Source organism: Apis cerana, linkage group LG15 (genome assembly GCF_029169275.1).
Source record: "Apis cerana isolate GH-2021 linkage group LG15, AcerK_1.0, whole genome shotgun sequence".
In the NCBI taxonomy this organism is placed as follows: Eukaryota; Metazoa; Arthropoda; class Insecta; order Hymenoptera; family Apidae; genus Apis; species Apis cerana.
Genome location: NC_083866.1, coordinates 6,092,128 through 6,118,944, shown reverse-complemented (window position 1 = coordinate 6,118,944; position 26,817 = coordinate 6,092,128). Strand labels below are relative to the sequence as shown.

At 40.1% G+C, this 26,817-nt stretch overlaps 3 protein-coding genes and 1 long non-coding RNA gene across 36 annotated transcripts in view; 3 read left to right on the top strand and 1 right to left on the bottom strand.

Annotated features, from left to right (window-relative positions):
• The window catches only part of LOC107996281 (xin actin-binding repeat-containing protein 2), a 61,343-nt gene extending 41,303 nt beyond the window's left edge, over positions 1-20,040 (top strand). For 4 of the 33 annotated variants that reach the window (XM_062085790.1, XM_062085791.1, XM_062085774.1 and 1 more), the window contains exons 5-22: positions 589-699; positions 1,631-1,720; positions 1,983-2,069; positions 2,910-3,008; positions 4,541-4,705; positions 5,446-5,541; positions 5,974-6,208; positions 6,857-6,928; positions 7,805-7,967; positions 8,718-8,827; positions 9,116-9,291; positions 10,156-10,369; positions 10,697-10,818; positions 11,280-11,456; positions 13,686-14,000; positions 14,602-14,862; positions 19,035-19,168; positions 19,342-20,040. In XM_062085790.1, the coding sequence (XP_061941774.1) occupies positions 589-699; positions 1,631-1,720; positions 1,983-2,069; positions 2,910-3,008; positions 4,541-4,705; positions 5,446-5,541; positions 5,974-6,208; positions 6,857-6,928; positions 7,805-7,967; positions 8,718-8,827; positions 9,116-9,291; positions 10,156-10,369; positions 10,697-10,818; positions 11,280-11,456; positions 13,686-14,000; positions 14,602-14,862; positions 19,035-19,168; positions 19,342-19,525 (2,811 nt within the window). In that variant the 3' untranslated portion in view covers positions 19,526-20,040. Of the gene's footprint in view, positions 1-588; positions 700-1,630; positions 1,721-1,982; positions 2,070-2,909; positions 3,009-4,540; positions 4,706-5,445; positions 5,542-5,973; positions 6,209-6,856; positions 6,929-7,804; positions 7,968-8,717; positions 8,828-9,115; positions 9,292-10,155; positions 10,370-10,696; positions 10,819-11,279; positions 11,457-13,685; positions 14,001-14,601; positions 14,863-15,863; positions 18,730-19,034; positions 19,169-19,341 lie in introns of those variants that run through there. The other 29 variants (XM_062085773.1, XM_062085775.1, XM_062085772.1 and 26 more) reach the window with 29 other exon arrangements.
• Positions 16,902-20,746, bottom strand: LOC114577332 (uncharacterized). Its single transcript, XR_003697325.2, has 2 exons — positions 20,606-20,746; positions 16,902-20,383 (listed from the first exon to the last, which is right to left on the bottom strand). It is a non-coding gene; the product is annotated as an uncharacterized LOC114577332 (long non-coding RNA).
• Positions 20,747-20,894: 148 nt separating this feature from the next.
• LOC107996282 (copper homeostasis protein cutC homolog) lies at positions 20,895-22,306 on the top strand. The gene is made up of 2 exons (XM_017054247.3): positions 20,895-21,035; positions 21,105-22,306. Exon 2 carries the CDS (start codon positions 21,105-21,107, stop codon positions 21,825-21,827), a length of 723 nt encoding a protein of 240 aa, XP_016909736.1. The 5' UTR covers positions 20,895-21,035; the 3' UTR covers positions 21,828-22,306.
• Positions 22,307-23,806: 1,500 nt separating this feature from the next.
• LOC107996287 (ABC transporter G family member 20) overlaps positions 23,807-26,817 on the top strand; it is a 35,231-nt gene continuing 32,220 nt past the window's right edge. Inside the window, exon 1 of the mRNA XM_017054253.3 lies at positions 23,807-24,359. The gene's annotated coding sequence lies outside the window, so the exon portion shown is untranslated. The remainder of the gene's footprint in view (positions 24,360-26,817) is intronic.

Genomic DNA, 26,817 nt, shown 5'->3' with positions numbered 1-26,817 from the left:
CAGGCTTTTCACTTTAATTGACGCCATTCACATTTGTCGAATCGTTGTTGTTTCGATTCTCTCGGTTTCTATCGTTTTCCGAGAAGGAGGAAACCTCTTTTTTCGGCCATCTCGTGAGAATTTTCCTCGCCGGGGCCGAGGGAAGAGGCTCTTTCCCACGAGTTTCCGATTCCGGTTCGTCCAAACTTTTCGGAAAAAATACGAACAATCTTCGCCGAACGAGAAGTTTTCCCCTCTCAGAAGGAAAACTGTTCTCGAAAGTTGAAAACACTCGAGATCCAAGTTTCGCTTTTACTTCGCTTTGTCATGGACTCTGTATTTTTCTTAGCGGGAATTGCTCTCTTTGATCCTCGCATCTGTTAAATTTTATGCGAATAATTTTCCAACTAATAAAATTCCGAAGAATCGACTAATATAAAAACAAGCATCTCGTTCGCGATATCGCGAATAATTTGAATTTGATTGGAGTACTAATATAAAATGCTCAAGTGGAGAGAAGGGAATTAGCCGAAAATTAATCTACAACTAAAACCGTGTAATAAAACCGTGTTGCATGCTACAGTGTGCGCGTGTTTGTCTGTTTGTCAGAACTCTAACTTGCAAGGGACGAGCATGCACCCTGGTCCCCGGCAGATGAACTCGGAAACCCTTGATTTCTCGGACGAGGACGATCTGTCGAACGTCAACGTGAAATCTCTGGTAAGTTTCCTCTCTGGCCGGAAACATTTCCTTTTTGGACACGCGGGAAATTTTGCACGCGAATAATCGGCCAGCTTCGGGTCGCCTCGTCGCAAGGGGCACGCTCGTGGACTCGCCACGTGGCTCCTCCTGTTCACGCTCCACCGACCGAGCAAGCAATTCTACACTCGCGTGCGCGACTTCTTTTCATTTTTCTTTTCTTTTTCTTTCTTTTCCCTCTTTCTTCCTTCGTCTTCGCGGCTCGATCGTCCGACCGGTAAAGAAGAAAAAGCGGTAAACGTGATACCGTTTCCTATCCTCTCGTACTCTTTCGCGCGAATATCCAAGTGTAAAGTTTACGTAATTCGGTTAAAAAGTGCGGAAAAATGAATTTTTGTCGATTTCTATCCGATAGAAAGGATTAAATTATTAAAAAAAGAAAAAATAAAAGAGAAAGGTATCGAATTGTGTCGGATTGAGTCACGAGTTATGAGTAAGAAAATTAGATCGTTAATTGGAAGAATAATTAATAGAAGAGGATAACGAGTGTGAATCATTCCATCGATCCCATTGTGTTGTTCACCGACTCTATTAAGAGTCGCGTAATCGATCTTGCGTAAATTTGTCGATAAAACTCGTAAGTTGATTAACTCTAGATAGTCCCCCAGTGTTTGAGATACGTAAAAAAATTGGTAGTGAAATAGCTAATTAATATTCCCTGTGTTATTTAATTTATACCACACGTAAGATTGCTCACTCCGTGTGTACATGCATGCGTACATCGGTCGTAACACTCGGTCACGAGAGTATCGTGATACGTTTCCATCCAACGATAATAGTAGTAAAATCAGATTGAAATAGCCCGGTAGTAGATTTATGAATCACCGTACGATCCAGTCGCATGTGGATTAGCTTTGTATTGTACCCTGTGCATTGTATTTTGTGCATGCAGACTCAGAATTATGTATCGGAGGCGACGCGAAACGAGCAAGATCGATGCACGAAGGAAAAGATCGCGACAGGCGTGTCGATCAAACAGTTGGTAAGTAATTAATGAGAATAAAAAAGAAGAAACTGTAATTAAAAAAAACGTATAATTTCTCGTACGTAATAATTCTCCAATTTAATCTTATCTTTTGTCGTTTAATTTAATTTAATTTAATTTACTTGATTTGTTTATTTTCTTTATTTGTTTTCTTTCGTCATCTTTTATAACGAGCGAGAGAGCTTGATCCGCGCGGCTCTGAAAACCGCTTAAATGGCTGTCCAATTACACTTTGTCAGTTGTATTTTGTCACTAACAGTGTCGTAGTTTTGGCGACATCTCGAACATGAGCGACGGCGATCAGACGGCATATGGGAAAACGAATCACACGATGGACACCGAGGAGGTATTGTATCATTACATCATCTCACTTCCCTTTTCTTTAAGATTATTATTTTTTTCTTCTTTCTTTAATTCTTTTATTTCGATCGAAATTATTAGTTTTTTCTTTTCTTTTTTTTTTAATTCGAGAAACAACTCTACGATCCTCGACGAGTATATTTTTTAATTATCTAAAAAAAAAAGAAAAATTTCCTCCTCTTTGCTCACTTCAGAACTCTGATTTAAGAGGAAAGCTTGAACCAATTAAAATAATCCGAAAACATGATATACGAAGATCAATATTTTCGTACAGTCGAGGATTGTCGAGGTGTGATTGCGATTTTGACGATAAATTCTCGTAAAAAAAAAAATATTTCTTCCAGTCTTCTTTCTTTATTTTTTATTTTAATTTTTTTTTTATCTTTATCTATCGAAGAAGTAGTTGAGTCGGTCGAATTCGTTCGAATTCGAAGATGAATGACTTCTCGAGCGTAATTGAAGTCGCGAGCATGTTGCTCGATGTATCGACATAGGAATGAGAGCCCTATTAACTGTTATTACTGCATGAGCTACTTCGAACTTCCGTTATTTCGCTTCGCGATGTATGGCAATAGGATTAACCTACAACGGCAAACAAATAATTTACCCTCGATTATCGTAACAGCATTAACTAATCATAGCTCGAGCTTTGCTTGCGAATCTTTGTGCAACAGCAAAACTTTGTGGAACAGAGTTGAGAAAGATGTATACGCGGAAACATGCGCAGAGAACATGGCTCGTTCGAAAAAGTTGGCAAAGCTCGTCCTATTGATCGCGATATTCCGCTAATCTGAATTCCCATTGACGCTCCCATTGACGATCGTAGAAAGCAAGGTCGCTGGGTGATCTGAGAGTATGCGAGAAGGGTTACTCGAAGTTCGCCAAAGACGCTCTCGTCTTCACCGGGGTGTCGGTCAAGGCCCTCGTAAGTACCCTATACCAGTGAACCTGTTGGACGACATCGAAGACAGTTGGAATATCTTCGTCGATCTCGAAAAAAAAAAAGAATGATAGATACGATACGATCGATTCGATTTCGAAACATTTCTTCGTGGAAAAATCGGTTAGATGGATAGCTGTGTATAATTATTATTACGAATTAATAAGAGAGATAAATATTTCGCGGAGGCAATTGTTGCGCGAAAATGGGGGAACACGAGCGATCCCCTCGCGTTTGCACGCGAGCAACGATTCGAGGACGATGTTGTTGGGTGAATACGCGTTTTGCCATCGAGTCAGTCGCCGCGAATGCTGTCTCTCCATTTAAGGGAGGGCCGGCTTTGATAATAACCTACTGCTACTCATTTGCCCCACTTTGCGCCGCAACGATGGCCGAGAATCGAGGCCTTGCGAGTTTTTCGCCGCGTGTATCCGCCGTTTATCGGTTATCCGGTTACGGATTTCGAGTACGGGTGACATAATTCCTCGGCCACGGCGCAGTGAAATCGGTCACAACTTTAAATTCATGCCGCCTTATCTTCAAACGGGGACACAACCGGGCTACTACCGATTTTTCCCTCCGTTTCTAACGCCTTTTCTTCTCTCTCTCTCTCTCTCTCTTTCTCTCTGTCTCTTTCTCTTTTCCATAAGTGATTCGCTTCGCGTATCGAGACACTATTGATCGGTCGGCGAACTTCGAAATTTCAATTTGCATAGATCGAGAATGGACGGAAAGGCTGGTTTGAACGCGTATCAGCGTCGAAGAGACGGAGAGAGAGCACGCGGGTTCCGTGCCAAAAGGAAAGGCTATTCGAAGCTTGAGAAACAATTCCAGCTGTCTTTGTGGCTCGCCCCTCTTCTCTCTATCTCTATCTCTCTCTCCCTTCGTCCTCTTTTCTTTTTTTTATTTTTTTTCTCCGGCGATGCAGCGGTTGGCAGAAGATTTTTGTATCGATCGGCGACCGACAAACCTTTTACGGTACACCCTCCTCCTGACCGTCGCTCTGTTCCTCTCTCTGTTTGCTTATCGGTTAACGATTCCCTTCCATGCTGTGGAAATTCAGTTGGAAGAAGCAAGGAACATCGGTCCGCGATTTGCTCTGTGAACCGGGTCGGTCTAATTCCCTCGGTCAACGCTTTTTCCTCGTGCCGAGAGAGAATAATGCGCGCGGATCGATGTCGCCGATTTCTTCTCGCGCGATTCTCCGATAATATTTGACGAACGTTTGAAGCGTGGACTTGATATTTTTCTATCGCTACTTTCTTTCGAAAAAGGAAACTGTTGAGCACGTAATGTCGATAGATTTTCCCTCTCCCGAGTCATGAATTCAAGAAAAAACGAAATCCAAATAAATACTCTGGAATTTCGAATCAATTTGAATTGAAAAATCGAAACGAAAAAAAAGAAAAAAAAGAACCGCTCTTCTGAAAATATACGCCAACCGCTGGATCCGTGGAAAGTGTGAGAGAATGAAGGTGTAGCGCTTGGAATATTTACCACACGACACTAACCCGCAGCCCGTGCTGTTTCTTTCTTTTTTGTTCGATGCCTACCCCGGAATGCATGAAAACCTTAATCGAAAACCTCGCGAAACCACGGCCTCGGGACAGAGGGCTTCCTACTGTAGTTTGGCAAACTTAACGAGCGAGGGTAATAAGGACAGGGATCGACCTAGGCTCGAGGTAAGAACAGAGATAACGATATGCGGTCGGGTTCGCACCGAGCTTTCTTATACCCGCGCACTTGGGATACTCTCTCCTACTCGTTACGTCATATAGAGTCTCTAGATGCTTCTCCTATCCGCTTGTTCCATCCGATCGCTCGATAAAACAGGATTCGCTTTTACCTTCCTTCGACTCCGCTGGATCGATCGCTGCTGATTCGTGGAACGGAGATTCCCTCTTCAGATTTCCTCGAACCTTTCTTTTTTTTTTTTTCCTTTCTTTCTTGCGTCCGAACTGTACTCTCCTTGCTCGAAGTAAGCTTCGAATATATCGCTCGTGATACCAGCACCAGATCACCGACGTTTCGCTTTTCGAAAAACCTGATATTTCGATTTGCATTTTATCCGCTGTTTGCTATGAAGAGTGTGCACCGTTGAACGAGTCCTCGTATCACTGTGTGGCAAAAATGTTCACCGTGGGTTTTTCAATTTCGAAATTTTTGGCATTTTTTCTTTTTTTTTTTTTTTTGTACGAAGCAAAGAGTAAGAGAGATCGAAATAATGGGAAACGGTACATACATTTTTCGCGGAAGAACACGCTTTCGTTACGCTCACGCTGAACAAGCTTCAGGCTAGAATGAAACACGTGCCGTAATACACCATGCGAGATCATACGAGGTTTTCACCCCGGGACGACAAGAAGAGGAGCGAAGCTTTCGAGCACTTCTCGTTTGACGCGTGCACTGTTTGTGTTTACAGAAGTCGAGCTTCAATAAATTCGACGCCCTCAGCAAGAAGACGGTGCTGCATGTGCGCTCGATCGATGCCGGCAAAGTGCAACAGCAGCTGAATGCCGTAAGCTTTCTCTTTCTCTCTCTTTATATATATATATATATATATATATATATTCCCTCTTTCTCTTCGAGATACTTTAAGATGGACATAACTTAACCCTTCAGCCGCGGAGAACGTGTAAATAGCCTTTCTGTTTCGAGTTGTTCGCGCGGAATCGATGGTCCGTATCTCGTAAACGAGAAGGAAGCACAAAGGCGTTGCTCGTTCGAAACTCCCGGCCGAAGGATCGAAATTAAAGAAAGAACGTTCTCTCAAAGTAAAATTCAAATACATCAAATTGAAATGAATTGGCAAAAACTGTTGTTACTTGGAACAATGTTCAAATTCGCTCTCGAGGAGCGATTGGGAGGGCGAAAAACGAAAGAGAAGGGAAGGAAGGGGGAGGATAAAAAGAGAGCAAATCGGTGGAGCAATAATGGGATTTGACGGCAGGTGGGTCAGAACGGCGACACGAACCCGAACTGCCGCAGCTGTGGCAAGGTCGTCTTCCAAATGGAACAGACAAAGGCCGAGGGTCTGGTCTGGCACAAGAATTGCTTCCGGTGCGTCCAGTGCAGCAAGCAGCTTAACGTGGACAATTACGAGAGCCACGAGAGCACGCTTTACTGTAAGCCACACTTCAAGGAACTCTTCCAACCGAAACCGGTTGAGGAGTCCGACCAGCCTGGTAAGTCGATCACACCCCACGGTTCACGCGCACTCTCCTCGCGATTCTTCGCAACTGTAGGCGGAACTCGCCTCCAAATAGACCTTCCTACCTTCCGCGTCTAATCTCCGCGAATCTTTCTGGTCGCTTTGATATCACCGCCTCTGCTGCGTACACCGCTCGTGATTCCGCGGTTTTATCCTCCGCTTCTTCTTCTATTACACGCGTACATCCATTCTTATATCGTGGGCCTTTAAAACATTTTCGAACGAGTGGGAAGAAAAAGATCGAAGATTCAATCGGACATTTTTATCTAATTCGTAACTCAATAGTGCAAATATCCGAATCGTATAGGATCTGCTATTATAAATAAATACTTTTGAATTTTCTCCCGTGAGTATCTTTTCGATTTTCTTTTCATTTTTTCTTTTCTTCTTTTTTTAAAAATATCGAACTATTTACGCATATCACGAAAAGAAGGTTAGGAAGGGGAGTTGTGGATGGAATAATCCGCGTATCGTTCGGTCCCCCTACTTTTGGTTCACTGAAATTACCGCCCTTCCCCTAGCGTCTATTATTCCTTCCCGTCCTTTCCTCCCCTCTATATAATTACACGTAAATGCAAAGAGATGGTTAATGCGACAAAGGGATGTCTTGTGAACTTCGTAGTGCGACCTCGAAAGCCGGAGCTGATCATACGGGAGAACGAGCCGAAAGAGTTGCCGCCCGATGTGGTCAGAGGTAATAGTTGTGACGGTGGTAGTGTGGCCGATATGGCGGCCGAATGGTCGTCCAAACAACGAAACCTTTCTAACAGTTGCCTAACCGTTTGCAGAGTGCACCTTTTTAATACCGCTGATTATCGTTTTAACAACGACACACGCATTATTACGTTATCTTATCCTCGATGCCTTCCCCCCCGATTCTTTTTGTCTATTTCTCTCTTTTTCCCCTTTCGTTTCTTCCCCTGTCATCTTTCCATTCCATAGAAGGTTGTTTGGTTGTTTGTTTAATTTTAATACCTTTGCGAGTATTAAGTAAGACGCTGTAGTGTGAGACAGAATCATGGTTGCATGACGGCACACACGTGACAATTTCGAGTCCGTCGGTGGCGTAATCACGACGTCGAGAGATTATTTAAGAGGCTAACTGGTCGGACAAGTGATTTTTCAACCGGACACCACGGACGCGAGATTGTCGAGACTTCGATTCATTATTGTACAAGGTGTTGATTAACATTCGTGGCAGTTTTGGAACGTCGACATTCTGACGCGAAAATTGATACACGAATATCACACCCCTTGAGAAATATCTTGGGGAGACGCGATGATAATTTTCGATACGCCGAAAAATACGTAGCACGAATCAACGTTAACACCTTAGCCAAAAACTCGACTAACTCGAAGCAGTTAAACCTCTTTAGAGCGATACTGAACGATTTTATCACGGCTTGGCTAGACTCCTGACCGCATTCATCGCAGCAACCAGAGTCGCCATTAGAAAATCATGCGTATCGGCAACCGGTGTGCCATCGAATCTACGACCTAAGCGTGTACATAATCGAGACACCCGTGTTCGACGAAGCGTTTTAAACTTTTGTTTAATATCCATTCGCAGCCTCAGACAAACCGGACCTGGGCCTCGAGGAGTTGTCGAGCCTGAACGTGAAGTCCCGGTTCCAAGTGTTCGAGAAGGCCGGCGCCGAGACTAACGAGATCGAAAGGTCGCCGTCGCAGATCGCCGTGAAGAGGTCCCCGAGCATCTTGAGCAAACTCGCCAAGTAAGCTCGTCCATTCGATTCACGTATCCAAACGCTTGGCCGATTCCTTCCCTTTCGTGCCCTCCCTCTCTTCCCTCTCTCGTTTCCAACGGCCATACACGAACGTGGGTCGAGGAGACGAGGTTCTCGAGCCGTGACACAGATTCGTTTCCACGACGATGGACACAACGAGGACTCTGTGGCTGCGTCGCTCTCGGTCCGCCAGCGTTTTTCCTCGAACGCTGATTAATCCGTCCGCGTTACGATCGAGATGAATGCACACTGTTCTCCGTTGTTATTGTTATTCTATGGGGAGACAGCTCGTAATAAAGCCGCTTTATCCGTGATCGAAATATCGTTTCTTTATTTCGAGAATTTGTCGAGTCGTTGGGGCGACATGCGTTGGAGGAAGGCGGATTTCGTATCGATTTACGCGAGGAAGGCGAAACGAATCGAGACGAAGCATAAAGTTACGATTATTAAAGCGAGGATCGTAATTCGAAACGCGAGAAACGATGACGAGAGGAAGGATCGGGTCGGCGGCTGAAAAATTTGCAAGCGAGGATCGAAAGCGAAGTACAGGAAAAGGCAGGGCGTTGACAACGATGAATTTGCGAACGTCGCCGGTGTCCATTCCGATCAGCGATTTCTCATCGCAGAGAGTGGAGAAAGAGCGAGAGAGGAGGAATAATGCGCCGGCGTTGTCCGCGTGCCAAGCAATCAGAAATTCTAGCCAATGTTCGCCACTACTTTGCACATCTTTTTGTCCAGATTCCAGGCGAAAGGCATGGATATCGGAGTTGCGGACGAGTCGTTGAATGGGATCCCTTACGAAGAGTCGAGCGAGAGCGAGGAGGAGGAAGAGGCGGAGGAGGCGGAGGGTGAGGACAGACATTTAATTCGAATCGAGATTTCCGCGTATTTTTGCGCGCCCCTTTTCCACGATCAGCAACTCTTTCTCTTTACACTCGTCGATGGAACGATTTAAAGCTACTCTCATCGCATCTCCTGATACAATAATTTACCATTCTTCTATCTTAAGATCTTGTATTTAAAACTCTCCAGTTTTCGTTGCAAAACTACTACGTAAATAACAAGTATCCCCTTTTCTCGTTCGCCAAATATGAGACGAATACGTAAGTTCATCACGATCTGTTCTCCGTTTACAGAGGTGGACAGCGAGATCGTGAAGGCGAAACGCGCGACCCGCGAGCGACCGATCAGCTTCACGAAAATGGACGACATAAAGAATCGTTGGGAGACGACCAGCCAGCAGGGGAGACGGGAGGTTCAACGGGAGGCCAGGAAGGAGGAGATAGCCGGAATTCGTTCGAGACTGTTCATGGTAATATCGCGCTCGTTTTCGACCTCGTCATTTTTCCCTTTTCTCGAATCCTTTTTCCAACGTTTCTAAATCGTTGGCGAAGTAGTCCGGGGTAATGGCATCGCGCACGCGGAAAAAGTTGGAGCGAAGGAAAATGTAGCGCGCTTCTCTCCTCGCGGAGAACGCGGTTTAACGAGGCAGCGGAGGATGGAGTACGATCGCGTCGATCGATTTGATCGGTGAACCTTTGTGGGTCCGGTATTTTAAGAAGAAAAATGTACGAAGTATCGTCCGTCTGATGGATCGGTCCAAAAAGAAAAAAATATTAATAAGTTGGAGAAATTCACTTTTTTTTCAATCAATAATCTGTGTTTTTAAAGTGTTTCCAAAGAAAAAGTTGTTTAAACGTTAAAGATAGTTTGGAAGTTATAAAAAAAAGAAATATTGTTTCGTAACGAGTTAAATAAGAAACCGATCGCATATCATCTTCTTATACCAACAAGCAGCAACATTTAAAAGAACAACACATTTTTTTCTTTCTTTTCCCTCGCACAAAAGATACGTTTGAGCCGAGTATCGGAAAGATAAAAGCCTAGCCTGCTGCGCGTAATAAATGAAATAATAAAAATTGGCGGATAATAAAGCGATCTTTTGTAATCGGGCAGAGAACAGCCAACATTATTATTATTATTATTACGACCCAATACTTTCCTACTCTACCCTCGGACTTATCGCATCATCCTCGAACGAGGATGGACGGATCTCCCCCCCTCTCTCTCTCTCGAATCGAAGATCAAAGAAAACGTTTTCGCTTCTATAACTACAACTGAACTAAGGCTGGAGGAGATCACTCTTTTCCTCTCTCTCTCTCTTTCTCGGTTGCAGGGCAAGCAGGGTAAAATGAAGGAGATGTATCAGCAAGCGGTAGCCGGAAGCGAGCGCGTGACGAAGATCAATGCGGCGGAGGAGATCCAACACTCGACCCACGCTCGTTCCATCAAAGAGAGATTCGAACGTGGCGAGCCCATAGCCGCGTCCGACGACGAGACCGACAGCAAACCGAAACCGGAGAAGGCTGACGAGGAAGTGATCGCAGCAGGTGCATTTTACATCCCGGTTACGAGCAACGTATACATATACACGCACATATATATATATATGTATATATATTTAGAACCCGTTAAATGTAATTAGCCGCGTTGGATCGTTGGTCGAAAACTGGCAGCGGCCGCCGCTCAATTTGCTACCATGTGCGCCAACCAGTGATCGTGGTTACTCAGAGAGCGGCGGCTCTTAAGATAGATGTTGTAGCTGTAGGTTATAAGTGGAGCCGGCTCTAGGCCGGCCTCCTTCGCTTTGTTGTATTTGCTCGCTTAGATCGATACTTTCGAAAATATAATCCGATCGATCCGACGATTGTGCGCAGGGATCAGCAGGAAGTCTCGGTCGCTTTTCCTCGAACTGGACGCGACCGCCGCCAAAACTGGAAGACCTGTGACTCCTGTGAACCCCAAGACACCGGCCGAACAATCGCGACGCGCCAGAGACGTAAGTTTTCTCTTCTTTTCTTTTCTTCCGTCTATATTTTTACTCAGCTTCCATTCGATCCATCTTTCTTCTCCTCTTATGGGATAATTAATATTCGATGATCTCTGGTTTTAAAAACACGTCTCGAAAGGCTTAATCTTGGCGAAAGGGGACGCGCTTCGAGAAAGATGGATAAAAGATGGTGGACAGAGATGGATGGGAGAATAAGGTCGACGATTAACCTTTGCAGGACGTTTGTCAGCATTATATCAGAATATCATATTAGTGGATAATCGTTGTAGAAAACGTTTCGATTAATCTTTGGTGGGGCACGGCGATAAATTAACCTCGGTAGAAGCATTTAAAAATTGACTCGAGCCAAGAGATGAGGGGGCCAGCGCCCATTGAGGGTTAATCGAATCGAGAGACGCGCGAATTTCGTGGCCGATTGAATTAATCGTTTGAAATGGTCTGGGACGAAGGCATTCATGGGACGGCAAGTCTCAGACGACGTGGTGCGAAGCTCGGACACCACCGAGGAGGTTCAGGTCGAGACCTCGGACATTTCGAATAAGTTCAAATTTTTCGAGTCGTACAAGGAGCCGGAGAAACAGCGGAAGCAGTTCCGAATTACCCCTCCGCGCGACGGTCAAGTCAAGGTTCGAGGATTTTTCTCGAGTGCGCATCGATTGACCATGTCCTTTGACTGAAATTCATCCCCTCGTATTGATATTTTCTAACCAAAGCGTGCTGGTTTTCTTCCCTCCCCCCTTCTTTTACTCGCAGACTAACCTCACGTCCCCTTCGCGCAGCAGACATAACATTTGTTTGCTCGTGCAACAGCTTCGTCGCATGGATCCCTCTTTTGCACGAAATCCCTGTTGCATGAACCAACTTATCCGACAATTTAATCGAGTCGAATTCGCTCCATCAATCATCCATGTATTAGAAAAAAGAGAAAGGAAAAGAAAAAGAAAGATAAGAATTATCCGAAACGCAATCGCCGGGAGAAGGAAATATTCCACTTTCCTCGATCGTCCATAGTTCGTTAATCGAGAGGATTAACGATCGGTTGCCGGATAAAGGGGAGCACGGCGAAGGAAGGCCCGTGAAAGCTGGTCGATCGTAGGCCGCGAAGAGCCGCGCGGCGCTCGATTCAACCGCTGTCCTTGAACCCCCTCGAGTGGTCAGCAGCCATACTTTTACCGTTAGTATTCCTACATCCTTCCATTCGTGAAGAGAGGAGAAGAGAGGACGGCGCAGAGGCGAGCACACACCACCGTGTGGCCCTCCCAGTAACTCACGAAGGGGGAACACAGTAAGAGCCGTGCGTCCTCCTCGTGTGAACGGCATAGCAACCGCCGACACGCCGCTGCCAGTTCGGTGTTTGCCGGGGCCAACGAAACAAAAGGCTCCCTCGTGCGCGTCTCTCTCTCTCTCTCCTTCTTTCTCTCTTTCTCTCCCTCTCTCTCTCTCCTTCCTCGCCTCATCGCTCGATTTCCCACTTTTTTCTTTTTCTTTTTCTTTTTCTTTCCTCCCAAGTTTGCCTCCCCTCGCCTCAACGTTTTTCCAACCATCGTGCTGCGATCCAAGGCCAACGAAGATCGAAAAAGTGAGTAGGATAATCGCGTTATGTACGACGAACCGTTGAAATTATTCTCGTCCGGATCGTGGTGGCCGAACGACGCTCGTGATCCGCCTCCGTTAAACTCGCTTTTTACACGCCTCATTTTTTCACAACATCCAGCGTTGTGCTCGTCGAGGTCCAAGGCCATCGTAAGAAAGTGAAGAACATCCGTGTACGTGCGATTCGATATCTCGTCGCGTAGAGTAGATCGTCCAACGAATCTTCCTTCCCATCGACGAAATTTCGATCAGAAAAGAGGAGAAGTGAGACCAAGCTTGTGACCGAGAAAAACGTTCTTTTCCTCGGAAAATCTTGGGAATAAAAAATCGGGTCGCGATTCGAGGTAAGGCGAGTGGTCGAATTGCCAGTGTTGTGTGACCGATAGCGTGGAATATCGGGGGAAAAAAATGTAGCAATCGGTGTAGAAAATTGGCCGCTTTCTCGCAACCGCTTCTTCAAAGTAACGGTACAAGGATGTCGATACACTTCGACAGTACGTGCAAACGCATATGTATAACGCTTTCTTTTCGACGAGAACCGATCGATCGGATTCCGAAAGAAAAACTTTCTTTCTTCCTTCCTTCGAATCGCTTCCATCGCGGTCAATCGAGAATCTTAGACCGTTTTAAAAAAAAAAGAAAAAGTTTCGTACACCTCTTCCGTTTAATCGAATTCTTCCTGCGTAGCCGATAAAAATGTCGTTAATAATTCGTCCCGTCGTTATCTCTCGCGTGCCGCGATGATAAACGGACGGAGCGAAAGGTGAGATAAATCGGCCGCTTCTCGATACTCTCGGTCTCTTTTTTCGAAATAAAGCGGCGGGGAAAACGCGATTAATAAAGATTGTTCGCGGGCAACTCGAACTAATTAGCTTTCTCCCCGACTTATAAATCTCCGATCTCGTTCCAAAGCGAAACAACCGCGCTTGTTTTCGAGCGGAGCCGCTCGTAGCTCCTCTCTTTCCTTCTCTCCTCCGACGTTCTTCCACGTCCCCGTGCGGTGGGGCGCGCCTCGCCCCGGCCAATATCTCGCGGAGAGGCGCGTAGAGAGACGATTGTGCATTGTCATCGCGTGTTCGCCGCGCGTTCCAGCTGACTCACGACTCGATTCGCGGAAAACAACGTCCCCCTTTTCTATCCAATCCCCCGATTTCCTGTCCAGAGTCCGAGTCCGTGTGTTGGAGCGCATAGAGCGAAGCTTTGTTTTTCGAAAGCTCGAAGAATTAGAACGACGACGTTCTGAGAAGCTCGTTTCTCGACAGATGGACTCCCCTGAGCGCGAGATATACCGCGACCCGGACGTGGTGAGAGCCGACGACAGGGTGAACGAGGTGGTGCACACGGACACGGCGAGAAAGATGCTCTCGATCTTCCGGCAAATGGAGGAGAACGCGTGCAAGAAGGAACTGCCGAACGGGCCGAAACCTTTGAAGCGCTTCACGCCGCCCCCGGAGGACAAATACGCGAAGGCGACCGCGTCGGACTCCGAGGAGGACGAGGACGAGGACGGCGAGGAGTCGGAGGGCGAGGACAGCGGCGAGGAAAGGGATCCTAACTACGTGCGAGCTTCCGATAAGGTGAGTACACGCACGTACACGCACGTACACGTCTCATTGTTCTCGGCCGCAATAAATGGTGCCGTTTATTAACATCGAGTCGAGGCATCCTCGAGATTCCTCCTGCCGTTATGAATATGCACAATGAAAATTGCCGGGAAGATTGCTCAAGTGAGCCGATGGCGACACGGATATGCAGATGATACGACACCTGTCGCTGCGCAAGATGCCTGGGACAATGTGAAATTACAATAGAAACATCCATAAAATCCATCGGGAGAATATATTATTATCTTGAACATCTTTCTCTCTGTTTCTCTTCTTCTTTGTCGCCCATACGTTTTTTCTCTCCTTCTGCTTCTTCCTTTTCTCTTCTTCTTCGAAACGTGAAATCGTAGCTTTTAGACGGAATAATTTAACCGGTTTGCTAATAAAATCCCCTTAGAAATTCCGTTTTTATCCCCGAAATGAATCGTGCTTCGGTCCAGTCCGACTCCTTTCGAACCCGTCATATTGCGAAATTATTGGATTTAACTCCTTTCGTATCCCAATGAAACGCAAGAAACGAGCACCCAATTCCGTAAAAGGAAGTCCGTGGAAATTATCGAAACGTGTATTTCAGGTTGAGGACGAGTTTTTGAAGCAAGCGCAGAACGCGGCCCGCGCAAAAACCTTGTGCGCGAAATTCGAACACTGGGAGGAGACGGATGGGAAGACGACGACGAGCAATCAGCACATCGCCGAGATGGAAATCGCGCAAAATTCGTCCGGGGAACAGCTGAGCATAGAGTCTGCGAGCAGTCTGAGAGCCCGTTTCGAGTCCCTCGGCTCGCAAACGAACGAATCGCCGCGCACACCTAAGGTCAAAGTCAATCGATTCGTGGTGAGTACTCTTTCTAGTGAGGAACCACTTCGTTCACCTCCATTCATTCCTTCCACCAGCGGCTCATTGATCCGACACTCTGCAATAATTTTTTTTTCCTTTCTTGCAATTCACTCTTCTGGGTGTGTCGAAAATATTACGATTTCATCGACCACGGTCGCACTGCATATCACTTTTTTTATTTATTTATTTATTTATTCATCTCTTCTCTGCGTAATCTTGTTGTGATTTATTTATACATTTATTTTTTTTTTTTCTTGGTGTGAAGCATGGTGTGTCTTGATAATCGTTGTTTAACCCGCTGCCCAATTTTGTATAGATAATATTTTTCTTTTTTTTTTTTCTTACAAATGTATGCGTAAAGTGTGTGCGTTCCCCCCTTTGATCAAAGCACGATTCACCTGTTCTGCGATTACTCTTTTTTTTTTTTTTTCTTTTTATATTTAGTTGCGACATTTCAATTTTGTTTTTGTCTCTACGACGAATATCTTTGTACTGAATATACGTTGTAAATGTAACAACACGTACGTTCAACGAATCTTTTTATAATCTCTCTAACGAGCAAGCATAAAGATTGCTTTTCCTCCCAAGTAATACACTCTTCCAAGATGCTCGACTTGATTCTTTGAACGTACGATAAGCCGTACGAAAAATTTTCAGTTTATCGGTAGCTGTACTAACGCGAAACCATTTACAAAAACCATCTTAAAAGAGGAAACAAAGAAAAATTGGACCTCGACACGTCGAAAAATAGACCACCAGATAACCACCGTAATCTTTCAAAGTATGATGGTAACCACACTAAACAAACTCCACACAGCATGACTATTAGTTAGCGTGATGACATGTGAACACGTGTGCCGTGTACTTTTTTTTCTTTTTTTTTTTTTTTTTTTTCCTTGATCTTGAGATTGCCGCCTGCAAAAATCTCTGTTGGCCCAGCTTTTCCTCCAGCCCTTAGTGATCTAGCGATTGAACTATTCTCTGTTGAACGCGAGCAGTAAGGGGGCACCGGAAGTGGAGGATCGACGAGAGGCCCAAGAAGATGGACCGAGGAGGGCCCGACGAAGCGGAGCGAATAGAACGCATTAGAGGACACGAGCGAACGAGCACAAATGCGCACACGATACACACACACACACACACAAATACACAAGCACAAATACACGCAACGAGGAGTACACGAATATACAATTATATTCGTTGGAGACTTGCGCTTGGAGAGGAACAACCGGCGGTTTTTACGTTTTTTTAGAAGTCTTTTTCTAACAAAAGCGTTTCTTTTTAGTGAAACTAGCGTAGATTGTATCATATTGTACCGAACGCGAGGGTCAACGAACGAGAGATAACGAGATACGTCGAGCACTATGTGCGTCCGAAAACCGCGGTAGGCTCGCCGAGCAAATTAAGCGGATCAATCGATGGAATTGAAACTCGTTGCAATACTTTAAGCATCCCTGTCCCCTCTCTCTCTCTCTCTCTCTCTCTGCACTCTCGCAATTTAATCGAGCGCTCGACGTATCGACGATGAATCAACGATCGTTTCAACGCTCTCGCTATAATCGATAAATCATCATCTCCCCCGCTTAGTGTTGTTGTTGGCTGCCGAATATTTTCGAATTTTCGAAAAATTTATATACAGACGTTTGTAATTATCATTTCAACGCGATATTTACGAGAATCGTTTGAATCGTGGAAACACCGAGATGGAGCGAGCCTCTCGAGGACGCAGCAAGTAGATATTTGGGGATTGTTATATCTTGTCGCGTGCCAAATGGAGATTGGAGATACGTCACATCTGTCACGTCACGTTTGTTACGCGCGTCGATACACACACACATAAACACACACACACACAGACACATACACGTGTACACGAAATAATTTTTACCATTGTGGAATTACTTAGGCGATAGGGTGCCAAATTGAGTTGAATGACTATCGATCGAATCTACTATCGTTGCGTCGTTGAGACCAGATCGTCTCTTCGATCAAGTTCGATTCTCTTTTTTTTCCTTTTTCCGAGTGCCAAGGTCGAAGGCGAAAAGTGAAGACGGACAGACGAAAAGCTTAGAGAAGAGAATTGTACTGTAAGTAGTAGTAGGCGTATACCGTAATGAATTTTCGAGATGAAAAATCGAGAGTTGATTAAGATCGCGTCACAGTTTTGCGATAATCAAGGTCCAAGCTATAATAGACGTACTTAGGATCTTTTACGAGCTTTTTCGAACGCTTTTACACGATTTCGAGTCTTTTTTACAGCATTATCGTCGGACGATAGATCTAGATTGTCTGATCCGTTTTAGAGGCGATTAGAGAAGGAGAAGGAGAGCAAAAAAAAAAGAAAAAAAGAAAAAAACAATCGATTATCGTTGCCCGGGACGAATCTTCTCGCCAACATGTCCCAAAAAAAGAAAAAAAAAAAAGAAATCGCAATACCATTTTTTACAAAGAGATAGATCTACATATTATATATACATTTGTACAAGTTTATACGATAAAACGTTTAGTACAATCAATCGTTTGATAATCGAACGCGGTTCGTACACTAATACTAGAAAGTTCCAAGAAGTTGGCGAGGAAGATTCAAAGAAACGAGATACTCCAGAGCGATATAAGGGAATCGAAGGGGTTCTCATTGTCATTTACCGAACTCCTCCTTGTCGTGTATAATCGAATCGGTGAATTGTACGCACGAAAAAAACCATCGTTCCTTACTAGGGAATAAATAATATCGAGTCTCGAACGAACGTTATCATTTATTTTATATAATTTTTGTATAATGTTCGAACACACATGGGAAATCTCGATAAAGGATTAGGGTTTCCCGCAATGGCATTCAAAGAGGAAGAAAAGAAGAGAGGGCGGATACATTTAATTCTTTCGTCATTGCCAAACGCGGATGCACAGTAAGCATCCATATACGTATACATAATGAATATGATATGATATTATATGTTTATCATAGAAGAACGACGTATATCGAACCCCCTTTTGATCTATTTAGACGAGCGCACCCGAGTCAGAAGGAGGAAGGGAACAACCCCTGAAATTGATTTCGATCGCGAAGATTGTTGCTATTTATATTCGTTCGTCTGTTTCTGAGTGAAAAATGAGTTTGAATCGATAATGGAAGGAAGATGTCGAGACAAATTTTTTTCATTCTCTCTTTATATATGTACGTGTAGAGACGACGTAAGAATTGGGACTAGAGAACGAAAAGAAGAGAGGATGAGAGAGAGGGAGAGAATTGGCGAATTGAAAAAACGTCGAATCGAATTGCAATTTCAGGGCTCTCTCGAGACCTCTTCTTTTCTGTATCGAGAATCGAGAAGTTTTACGGAGGTGCGAGATTTTTAGAGGCATTAGTGACTTTTTTAATCAAAAATTATAGAGAGAACGAGATAGAAAATGTGTATGTGTATGTACATATATATATATATACACACGCGCATACACCTATGTTCTCTACACGACTTGGTATTTCTTTTCCTTCGTTGGTGAAATCGATCAAGAAACACCCACTTCTCGACGATGGAGAATATTTTCAGTGCAATAATTTTTTAAAGATTGTCGAGACAATGTAAACGTACATACATACATATACGAGACATATTCGCGTGTTTGTTATTAATTCGGCGAGAGTTAAATGTTTATGTATGCGAGTAATTTAGTTGATCGATCGATCGCTTGATTTCACGGCCTACTATTGCGATTACTTTTCACGTAGACTTTCGTTGCGTCTTGGATTGTATAATTTTTAGCGACGTATGATATGACTTGTTATTTACCGTTTACCTTTCACGTGTAACAATTTATTACGACCATATTAAAAACGATAAATAAAAGGGCACATCCTGACGAAAATATATGAATGGTGTGAATTGTGTGGTAGAATAATTGGAAATGTGAAAGATACGAGAAGAAGCAGTGCAATATTATCCCCAATATTAGTTCTTTCAGTTTCATCTCATCAACAGAGAGAATTGGCCTTTGGAATTCTTTCAAAGATTTTTTCTAAAAAAAAAAAAAGAAAAAAAGAAAAAAAGAAAAATAATAATAATAATCACACGCACATTCATCTCTTCTCCTTATCGACCCATCACTTTTTTTTCATCCAGCACTTTTTTATTTCACTTATTTTGCTTTCTTCCAATCTAAAATCGACGCAGGAGATTCAGGCGAGCTGCGCGGACGTGTGCGAGAGCTGCGAAAAGAAAGTGTACCCCCTAGAAAAGGTGGAGACAAATAACAAAATATTTCACAAACAGTGCTTCCGATGTCTGCAGTGCAATTGCGTGTTAAGGTAACGTTACAATCTTCCCTGAGACTTTATCTCTCTGTTTTTTTTCTTCTTCTTCCTCGTAACAGACCATATTCCCCTCTTTTTTCTCTTTTCTTTTCTTTTCCTGCAGCACCAACCGATACAAAATCTATAAATAGAACAATCAAATAAACGATCGTTTTTTTCCCAAACAGGATGGACACGTTCACCTTAAATAATGGTAAACTCTACTGCATCCCACATTTCAAACAACTGTTCATCACACGAGGTAATTACGATGAAGGTTTCGGCGTGGATCCACACAAGAATAAATGGACGACCAGCTCGAGCAATCCGACGAGTCCATCGCCGATCGCAGTATCGAATGGCGATCTCTGATTTTGCGAGTTGTAATTAGACGAAGAAGAAGAACGGAAAAAGAAAGAATGAAACGTAAAAGCCTCGGAAGGCTGTAATGTCGAATAAAGCCAGAATTGGTCAGGCATAGAAAAATCCGTGGATATTTTCAATTTTCCAAAGATGATTGCCAGGCCATTTGCGAATCGATCGATAAATCGTTTTAGCCTCCTCTCGACTTGTGCGACTGATCGTGCGTTGATATTTTAATCGACAAAACTCGCGACGAGGATTTTAAGACGTTCCACGTCCTCCCTATTCCTTGCTCTGTCATTTTAAGTATTTTATTTTTTAGACTTTTAGATCCCTATTGCCAATGCCCTATTATAAATTCCGCTTAAATATTTGTTACATTTATTATTATTATTAATATTAATATTATTATTATTATTATTATTATTATTAATATTAATATTATTATTTTTTACTTCTATAACTTTTGGTATTATTTTATTATATATGTTGTATAATACAGAATTTCATTGCGCTTTATAATACATATTGTGTCATCCATTCATTTACCTTTTTTTAAACAGACCAACGGAATTGTTACTTAACAATTTCCTTTTTCTGAAAAGAAATAAGCAAACTCATGCGAATATATATGTTTAAATTAAACAGTATCGATAAAAGATGCAAATTATTGAAAAGAAATAAAGAATATTAACCTCTGAATCATTTTAAAAATAACATACCAAATGTAAAATCGAGAAATCCTCCTCTGAGATTTAAAACTGAAGATCCTTAAAAGATTAGTAACCAGATATTTTAATTACTTATTTAAAAAAATCTCATGTGCTTGACTTTCTTTGTGCAAATAATTAAGTAGGTTAGGTATATCTATTGTACAAAAGATTTTTGTTATAAATTAATAAATTGCTACAAAATAACTAATCATATAAGAAAAATACTGAATTAGAAATATTAATTAACATTTTACTGTATAAATATATCTAAAGCAACAATTATGTTAATTTTAATGATAATATTGATTGCTTTATTCATTGGTTTCAAAACAATGTGCTATTTTAATAATCAAATATATAATTATCAAATTTATACCTTCCAATATTGTCTCCGTTTAATCATCTTTTTATTAATTAAATTATTAATTAAATTATTCTATAAATAAATATATTTCATACATCGAGATAAGATATCTTACTTATCTTCTATAAATTTGACAAATAGTTCAGTATATTTCTGCAGATGGCAGAGTAATCGTATTAACACATCACTATTCTCCATGTGTATTTTTTATTTATATCCATTGTGCTCCTTTTCGTTTATTTCGATTCAATAAATATTGATCACAATCACAATATCTGTTCTAACTTCAACATTAACTGTAGTGATAAATAATAAAGTGACATTTTCGAAACAAAATATTCGTCACATTGTGATAACATTGCTTCTTCACTTATCCCTAGACATAAGCAGCTAGTGACTTTATTATATATTTTGAGAAATTGGCAACACTTTTCAACAGACAGTAAGTATTCAATTATCATTATTTAAATCACTTTCTATAAATTCTTGTGCAATACATTCAATATTTCAGATGGAAATTTGCATAGATTCTTTAGAATCAGCGAAAAATGCAATCGAGGGTGGTGCAACGAGGCTCGAAATTTGTTCTGCCCTTTCCGAAGGTGGTTTAACACCTACTCCTGGCTTTTTACAAAAAATTAAGAGTTTTTCATCTATTCCAATTTATGCTATGCTTCGAATACGTTCCGGAAATTTTGTATACACGAAAGAAGAAATGGAAGTCATGTTACAGGATTTAAAAATATTAAAAGATTACGGTGCCAATGGTTTCGTCTTTGGCGCATTAACGTCAGATAATGAAATCGACGTGGAATCTTGCAAGGACATACTTTCCGCTGCTCAATCATTACCAGTAACCTTCCATCGGGCCTTCGACGAAGTCAACGATCCCTTAAAATCTTTGAAAATATTAATAGATTTAAAATTCGAGAGAATTCTAACTTCTGGACAAAAAGATACCGCAGAAGAAGGATTAGAATTGATAAAAAAGCTTGTTCAAGAAGCTCAAAACAAAATAATCGTGATGCCAGGTTCTGGTATTACTAAAGAAAATATTTTGAAAATAAAGATGATATCTGGTGCGAAAGAATTTCATGCATCAGCTAAGAAAAAGGTGATAATTCCATATGGTATAAATAAAGTTAAAATTGGTACTAATAAAGAAACTTATATCACAATGACTGACAAAGAATTAGTGCGAGAAATGGTTCGAATTTTATTGAATGCTATATAGTGTTCACGGTGATAAACTATGCAGTTTTAAATCGAAGAATATTTTACTCGAAGTCACGAACCTGTTTCTTTATATAACTGGTTTCTCGATAAAAAATTAAATTCTAGCCAAAAAAATACAATACCAGATTATTATTACTATTTATTTATGAAAAATTTATATTCTTGTATATTAATTTAATTTAATAAAAAAAATATTAAAATTTAAATATTATTTGGAAATTATCTTTGTGTTTTATATAATAAAACGATTCTAAACGAGAAAAAATAAATTTACGTAAATATAAAAAGAATATATATTTCTTTAATTAATGTTTGAAGCAACTTTTGCATTTACATATTCATCTAGTGATGTAATTTCGCAAACAGATTAATTGGATAAATAAGATATATTTAATCGCAATATTAATTTAAAAAAAAATTGGAAAACATTATTATGCTTTCATTTAAATTTTATAAAAATATAATTATTTAATTTAATTATGTATGATATTAGCATATTTCCTCACAATACAAATGCATTCTTACACAATAAATTCAGAAAATGTCATTATCATCCACATTTAAATTGTAATCGTTTCATAGTACTTGGACATAAATGGAATCTGTATTACGTGTTAAAAATTATGCATGAGATTGCTTATTTCATGTCGTAAATGATAGCTAACAATTATTCGATGATTCACAACTGATGAAATTATCTCGAAGTTCTTTTTTATGTATATAGGGCAAAGAAAAAGTTGACTCGTCGAGATTCTCTTCTTGAAATCTTTACTTCAATACTTTTCATTACTGTTTCAAAACTTTTTATTATTCTAACACCATCTATATTTAATATATCGTTATAAATATTATATTATAATTTTAAAATTAAAGAATAAAAAATCAGATAAATTTCTATTTCAATTCCTACATATATTCTGTCGCAGAATCATTTTCACATTTTGATAAAAGATCGCGAAAGTTTATATTTTATATCGGAAGTAATCGATTGCACAGTATCATGACGATAGCTTTTTACAAATTATCCAAGAGAGACAAGTGTCGCAAGCAATGCAATAATTTCGCGGTAAATATCTTTGCGACCAATTTGGAATTGCAAAATTTTGCGCAATAGTTCAATGCATAAGAGGTCCTTGCACACGGAAAATAACGGCACTAACGATCAACTGTAGACTGCGCACTTTCGATTTACGACATATCATGGCGAAAAGTGCGTATATACACGCATACAAACCCATACCCGCCCAACGATATGTAAAATCGAAAGCTACTTTAAACGTGTATATAATATGTGAAAAAAACAAATACAAAGTCAAAATCCATGTATGTACATTTGTAACGCATATATACAAGTTTCATGGTGCAATCATAAGGATGCACATTGGCGTCAGTGAACGTGAATTTGAAAATAGCTTCAAAAGATAAACGTAAACAAGAAGAAAACGAATGTTTCAAATGCTAACATTAATATGTAATTTCGTAAGGATTTTCGATTTCTTATCTATAGATTTTAACCATTCTATAAAATTTATAGAAGATATAAAATTTGTGAAAGAAATCTCAAGCACGAATAACGTTGTTTAATATGAGAATATCAAATTATGCGAAACATCATTAATGAGGTTAAACACTTACCAAATGGCGTGCAATGACAATTCAATCAATCAATAGGTCCAATTAAATATCAGGAATTATTGAGTTAAAAAGACACAATCTAAAAGTCCTATGCAAATCAATCAAATCGAGTAACAAGTAATGGATAGTTTAAAGTCGGTCAACTAGTTACTTACTTGTAGAAGGGATAGAGAAAAACATGATCTTTGGAATCTGGCACGAAGGATCAAGGGGTCGTTTTTTCTAGCAATGCTACCAACTGCGCCGGCGCCCATGAGTTGACCGGTGGAGAGTGTATTTACCGCCAAGACGCGCGCGCATATACCCCTGCAAGGTACGTTGGCCTAGAGAATGTGTTAGTGCGTGACACTACTGGTTGTCTGGTGGCTGTATTATTGCTCAACTGGATTCGTCTCTCAGTGCAAGAAAGACGTTCAAACGGTTCGGTTGTCATCATTTGTGCATTTCGACCTCGTCCTTCTTCCTCCTTGTGACTGCGATAATTTCATCTCGTTTTAATTCCCTTTGTCTCATTTCACAGTGATCCATAGTTTTCTTTGTGTAACCTACAATAACACAAAGAAACATTCGAATTCGATTTGGAATGTATTTTCGTCACTCATTATATACAGAAATGCAAGATTATTTCACATTATTATTTAGTGTGTGACTGTGTTCGTAACCTCATATCGAGAAACATTTATTTTTATTTGTGCGAATCCTTTAATTATATGTTGTGCGCAGACATGTCAAAAAGTACAAACAACGTTATATCGTATAAATTGTGTTATCAAGAATTTACGAAAATCTTTGTCTAAAATATAGACACGATTATATTATTCACCATAAATCAAGAGCTTTCATAAGAATTTGCTGAAGTATAATAAGCAGATTTGTAAACGACAACATCATAAAGGTAACTGTTAATATTTTAAAATAAATTGTATTGCACAATTACACAATTGCACGATATAAAATCTTAATACAGAAATCGCGCGAGAAATCGATGTCTGATCTGTTCGAGATTCGATTCTTTGCAAATATGGAGACAATACATAATATATTTCTATGGAGTCTATGGAAAAACATAAAATGTTTTAACCATTTTCCATTTAACTTAAAAAAAAAGCAGTATGACATATTCATTCATGATACAACGCATACGCGTGCTTAATCTTATGAAATCAAAGAGGTGACAAGTGAAGTCGAGGAAGTATAACAAGGAAAAGTCGTACGAGTATCAAATTCACAAAGAGCATACGTATGTACAGTCTCGTTATATATCCAGCAACGTTATAAAAATTTCCCAAACTTTCGTAATATTTTACAAAACTTTCTGTTGGGTATATTATAGTTGACCTACTTCTAAAAGCATATATTCTTTTCAAAATCTTTATGTTATAAATCATAATAAATAATCATGTATATCGAACTATACAATAGATCCTCTCAAACACTATATTTGACACAGTAAATCACATTGAATATGATCTTTAATACCGACAGATAGAAGATAAATTGCAAACTATTTGATAATAAGAATCAAATACTTCATCGAAATTTGTTTTTCAAAAATTAAAAAAATTCATCGACATTTTTCAAAATCTTGAAAATTATTTGTTAAATTATTATTATAATTGTATCGTTAATGACACTTTCGTGTCGTTAACAATTCTAATTGATTTAAAAGCATATTTTTCAAAAATATTACGGTTTTTTATTTTAATAGATAAAATAACACTTTCGATTTTTCGAATACGAGCAACCTGATTCTAACTTGAATAATCCAGGTTACGTGTGCAAAACGAGAGATGCATTTCTATCACGTATTTTCATCGTTCGTGTCGTTTATCCACGTGGCGTGAGTGAATTGAGAAAGCCAATATCAGACTCCTTGAATCCGTTCACAGTGTCTAACGGTACTCTTATTTCTCCTTTTCAAACTGTTGCTCGATGATGACGCGTAACACCAAAGAACGAAATCTCGACTTTTACCAGTTTTATGTAAGATGAAATGGAATTTGTCGAACAGTACAGAATAGTAATTAAAGCATGTTATGTGACGCACGTGCAATACTTTCACATAACATGCATAGATACGTAAACTGCGTTAGATCATTGTATCAATAGTCTATGCGCAGAATTCAACTATTCTCGTTTTTTTTAATTTACTGACATCTCATGAACAACAGTAAATATTATTTAAATGGAAGCTCACAAAATGGCTGATGGATAATATTTTTACCGTGACACGTGTACTATTTTAATTATGAGATACTAATTGTTAAATTAAATTATCGATATTTATTCACTTTGCACTGTTTTATGTTGAACTTTCATCGTTTATATATTATTACTCTTTATTTCGTAGAATTTGCCAACCTGATTCGATAACCAATTATCTACTTTGTATTACAAGCATGTATCTTTATGCGGAAAGGACCGAAATGCATGATAGTATTTGTGATTTAAAGAGTTTCAAATAAATTTCTTGAACAGAAAATTAAATTGTTGTAAAATTTTATTCGATGAACAGTGAAAATAATATTCATTAATTAATGTTTATTAAATATGATAATAAAATTAAATTGTAGATTTAGCATTAGTAAGTTGTTTGTATTCTATTATTTTTTAAATCATTCAATTATATTTTTTTTTCTTACGTATAATTTTATAATAAATATTTATCTTGTAAGATTCATATATTAAGCAAATGAATTTCGATGAAAAATATATTAATTAAGGCTAAATGGAGCTAAATACAGTCTGCTGAATATTAAGCAGACCGAATCAAACAACATCGATCGCAATAACAAGCATTTTCGTAGCACTTCCGTTTAGACTGACGGAAGCTCTACTTTCTTGCGCGGTCAATGACGTGTATGCTATTGGTGATTATAATAGGACTATTATTTGAACAGTTAGAGAATCCGATCCCATGATTAAATGATCTGAATGAATCTCGAAATTAAAATTTAAATCTCGACAGAATTTCTTTTATTTCAACCCGTTAATCAATATGAATAAAATTAAAGTACGATCAAATTTATATTTAAATATATGCGAAAAAATTTTTGAAGAATAGCATACAATTTCAATGCGATAATTCGCTTAAAGGAAGATACTCGACCGAGATTCTCGATTTCCATCGTTTCTGGATCAAAGATCTTTTTATGGATTTCACGGTCAAGCGATCACGATCTCGATCATCGCTCACCATAACAAAATTCTTTCTTCGAAATTTAAAATTTTTAAAAGATCTAAGGATTTCCACTTTTTAAAACTTGATATAAGTTAGATATAATGAGATACAATATTTTTTTACCTTGACATTAATTTTATAATTAATGTATGATATTTGTAGACGATAAGAA

Coding starts and splice junctions, on each gene's coding strand:
- LOC107996282 (XM_017054247.3), top strand. CDS start 21,105: ATGGAAATTTGCATAGATTCTTTAGAATCAGCGAAAAATGCAATCGAG.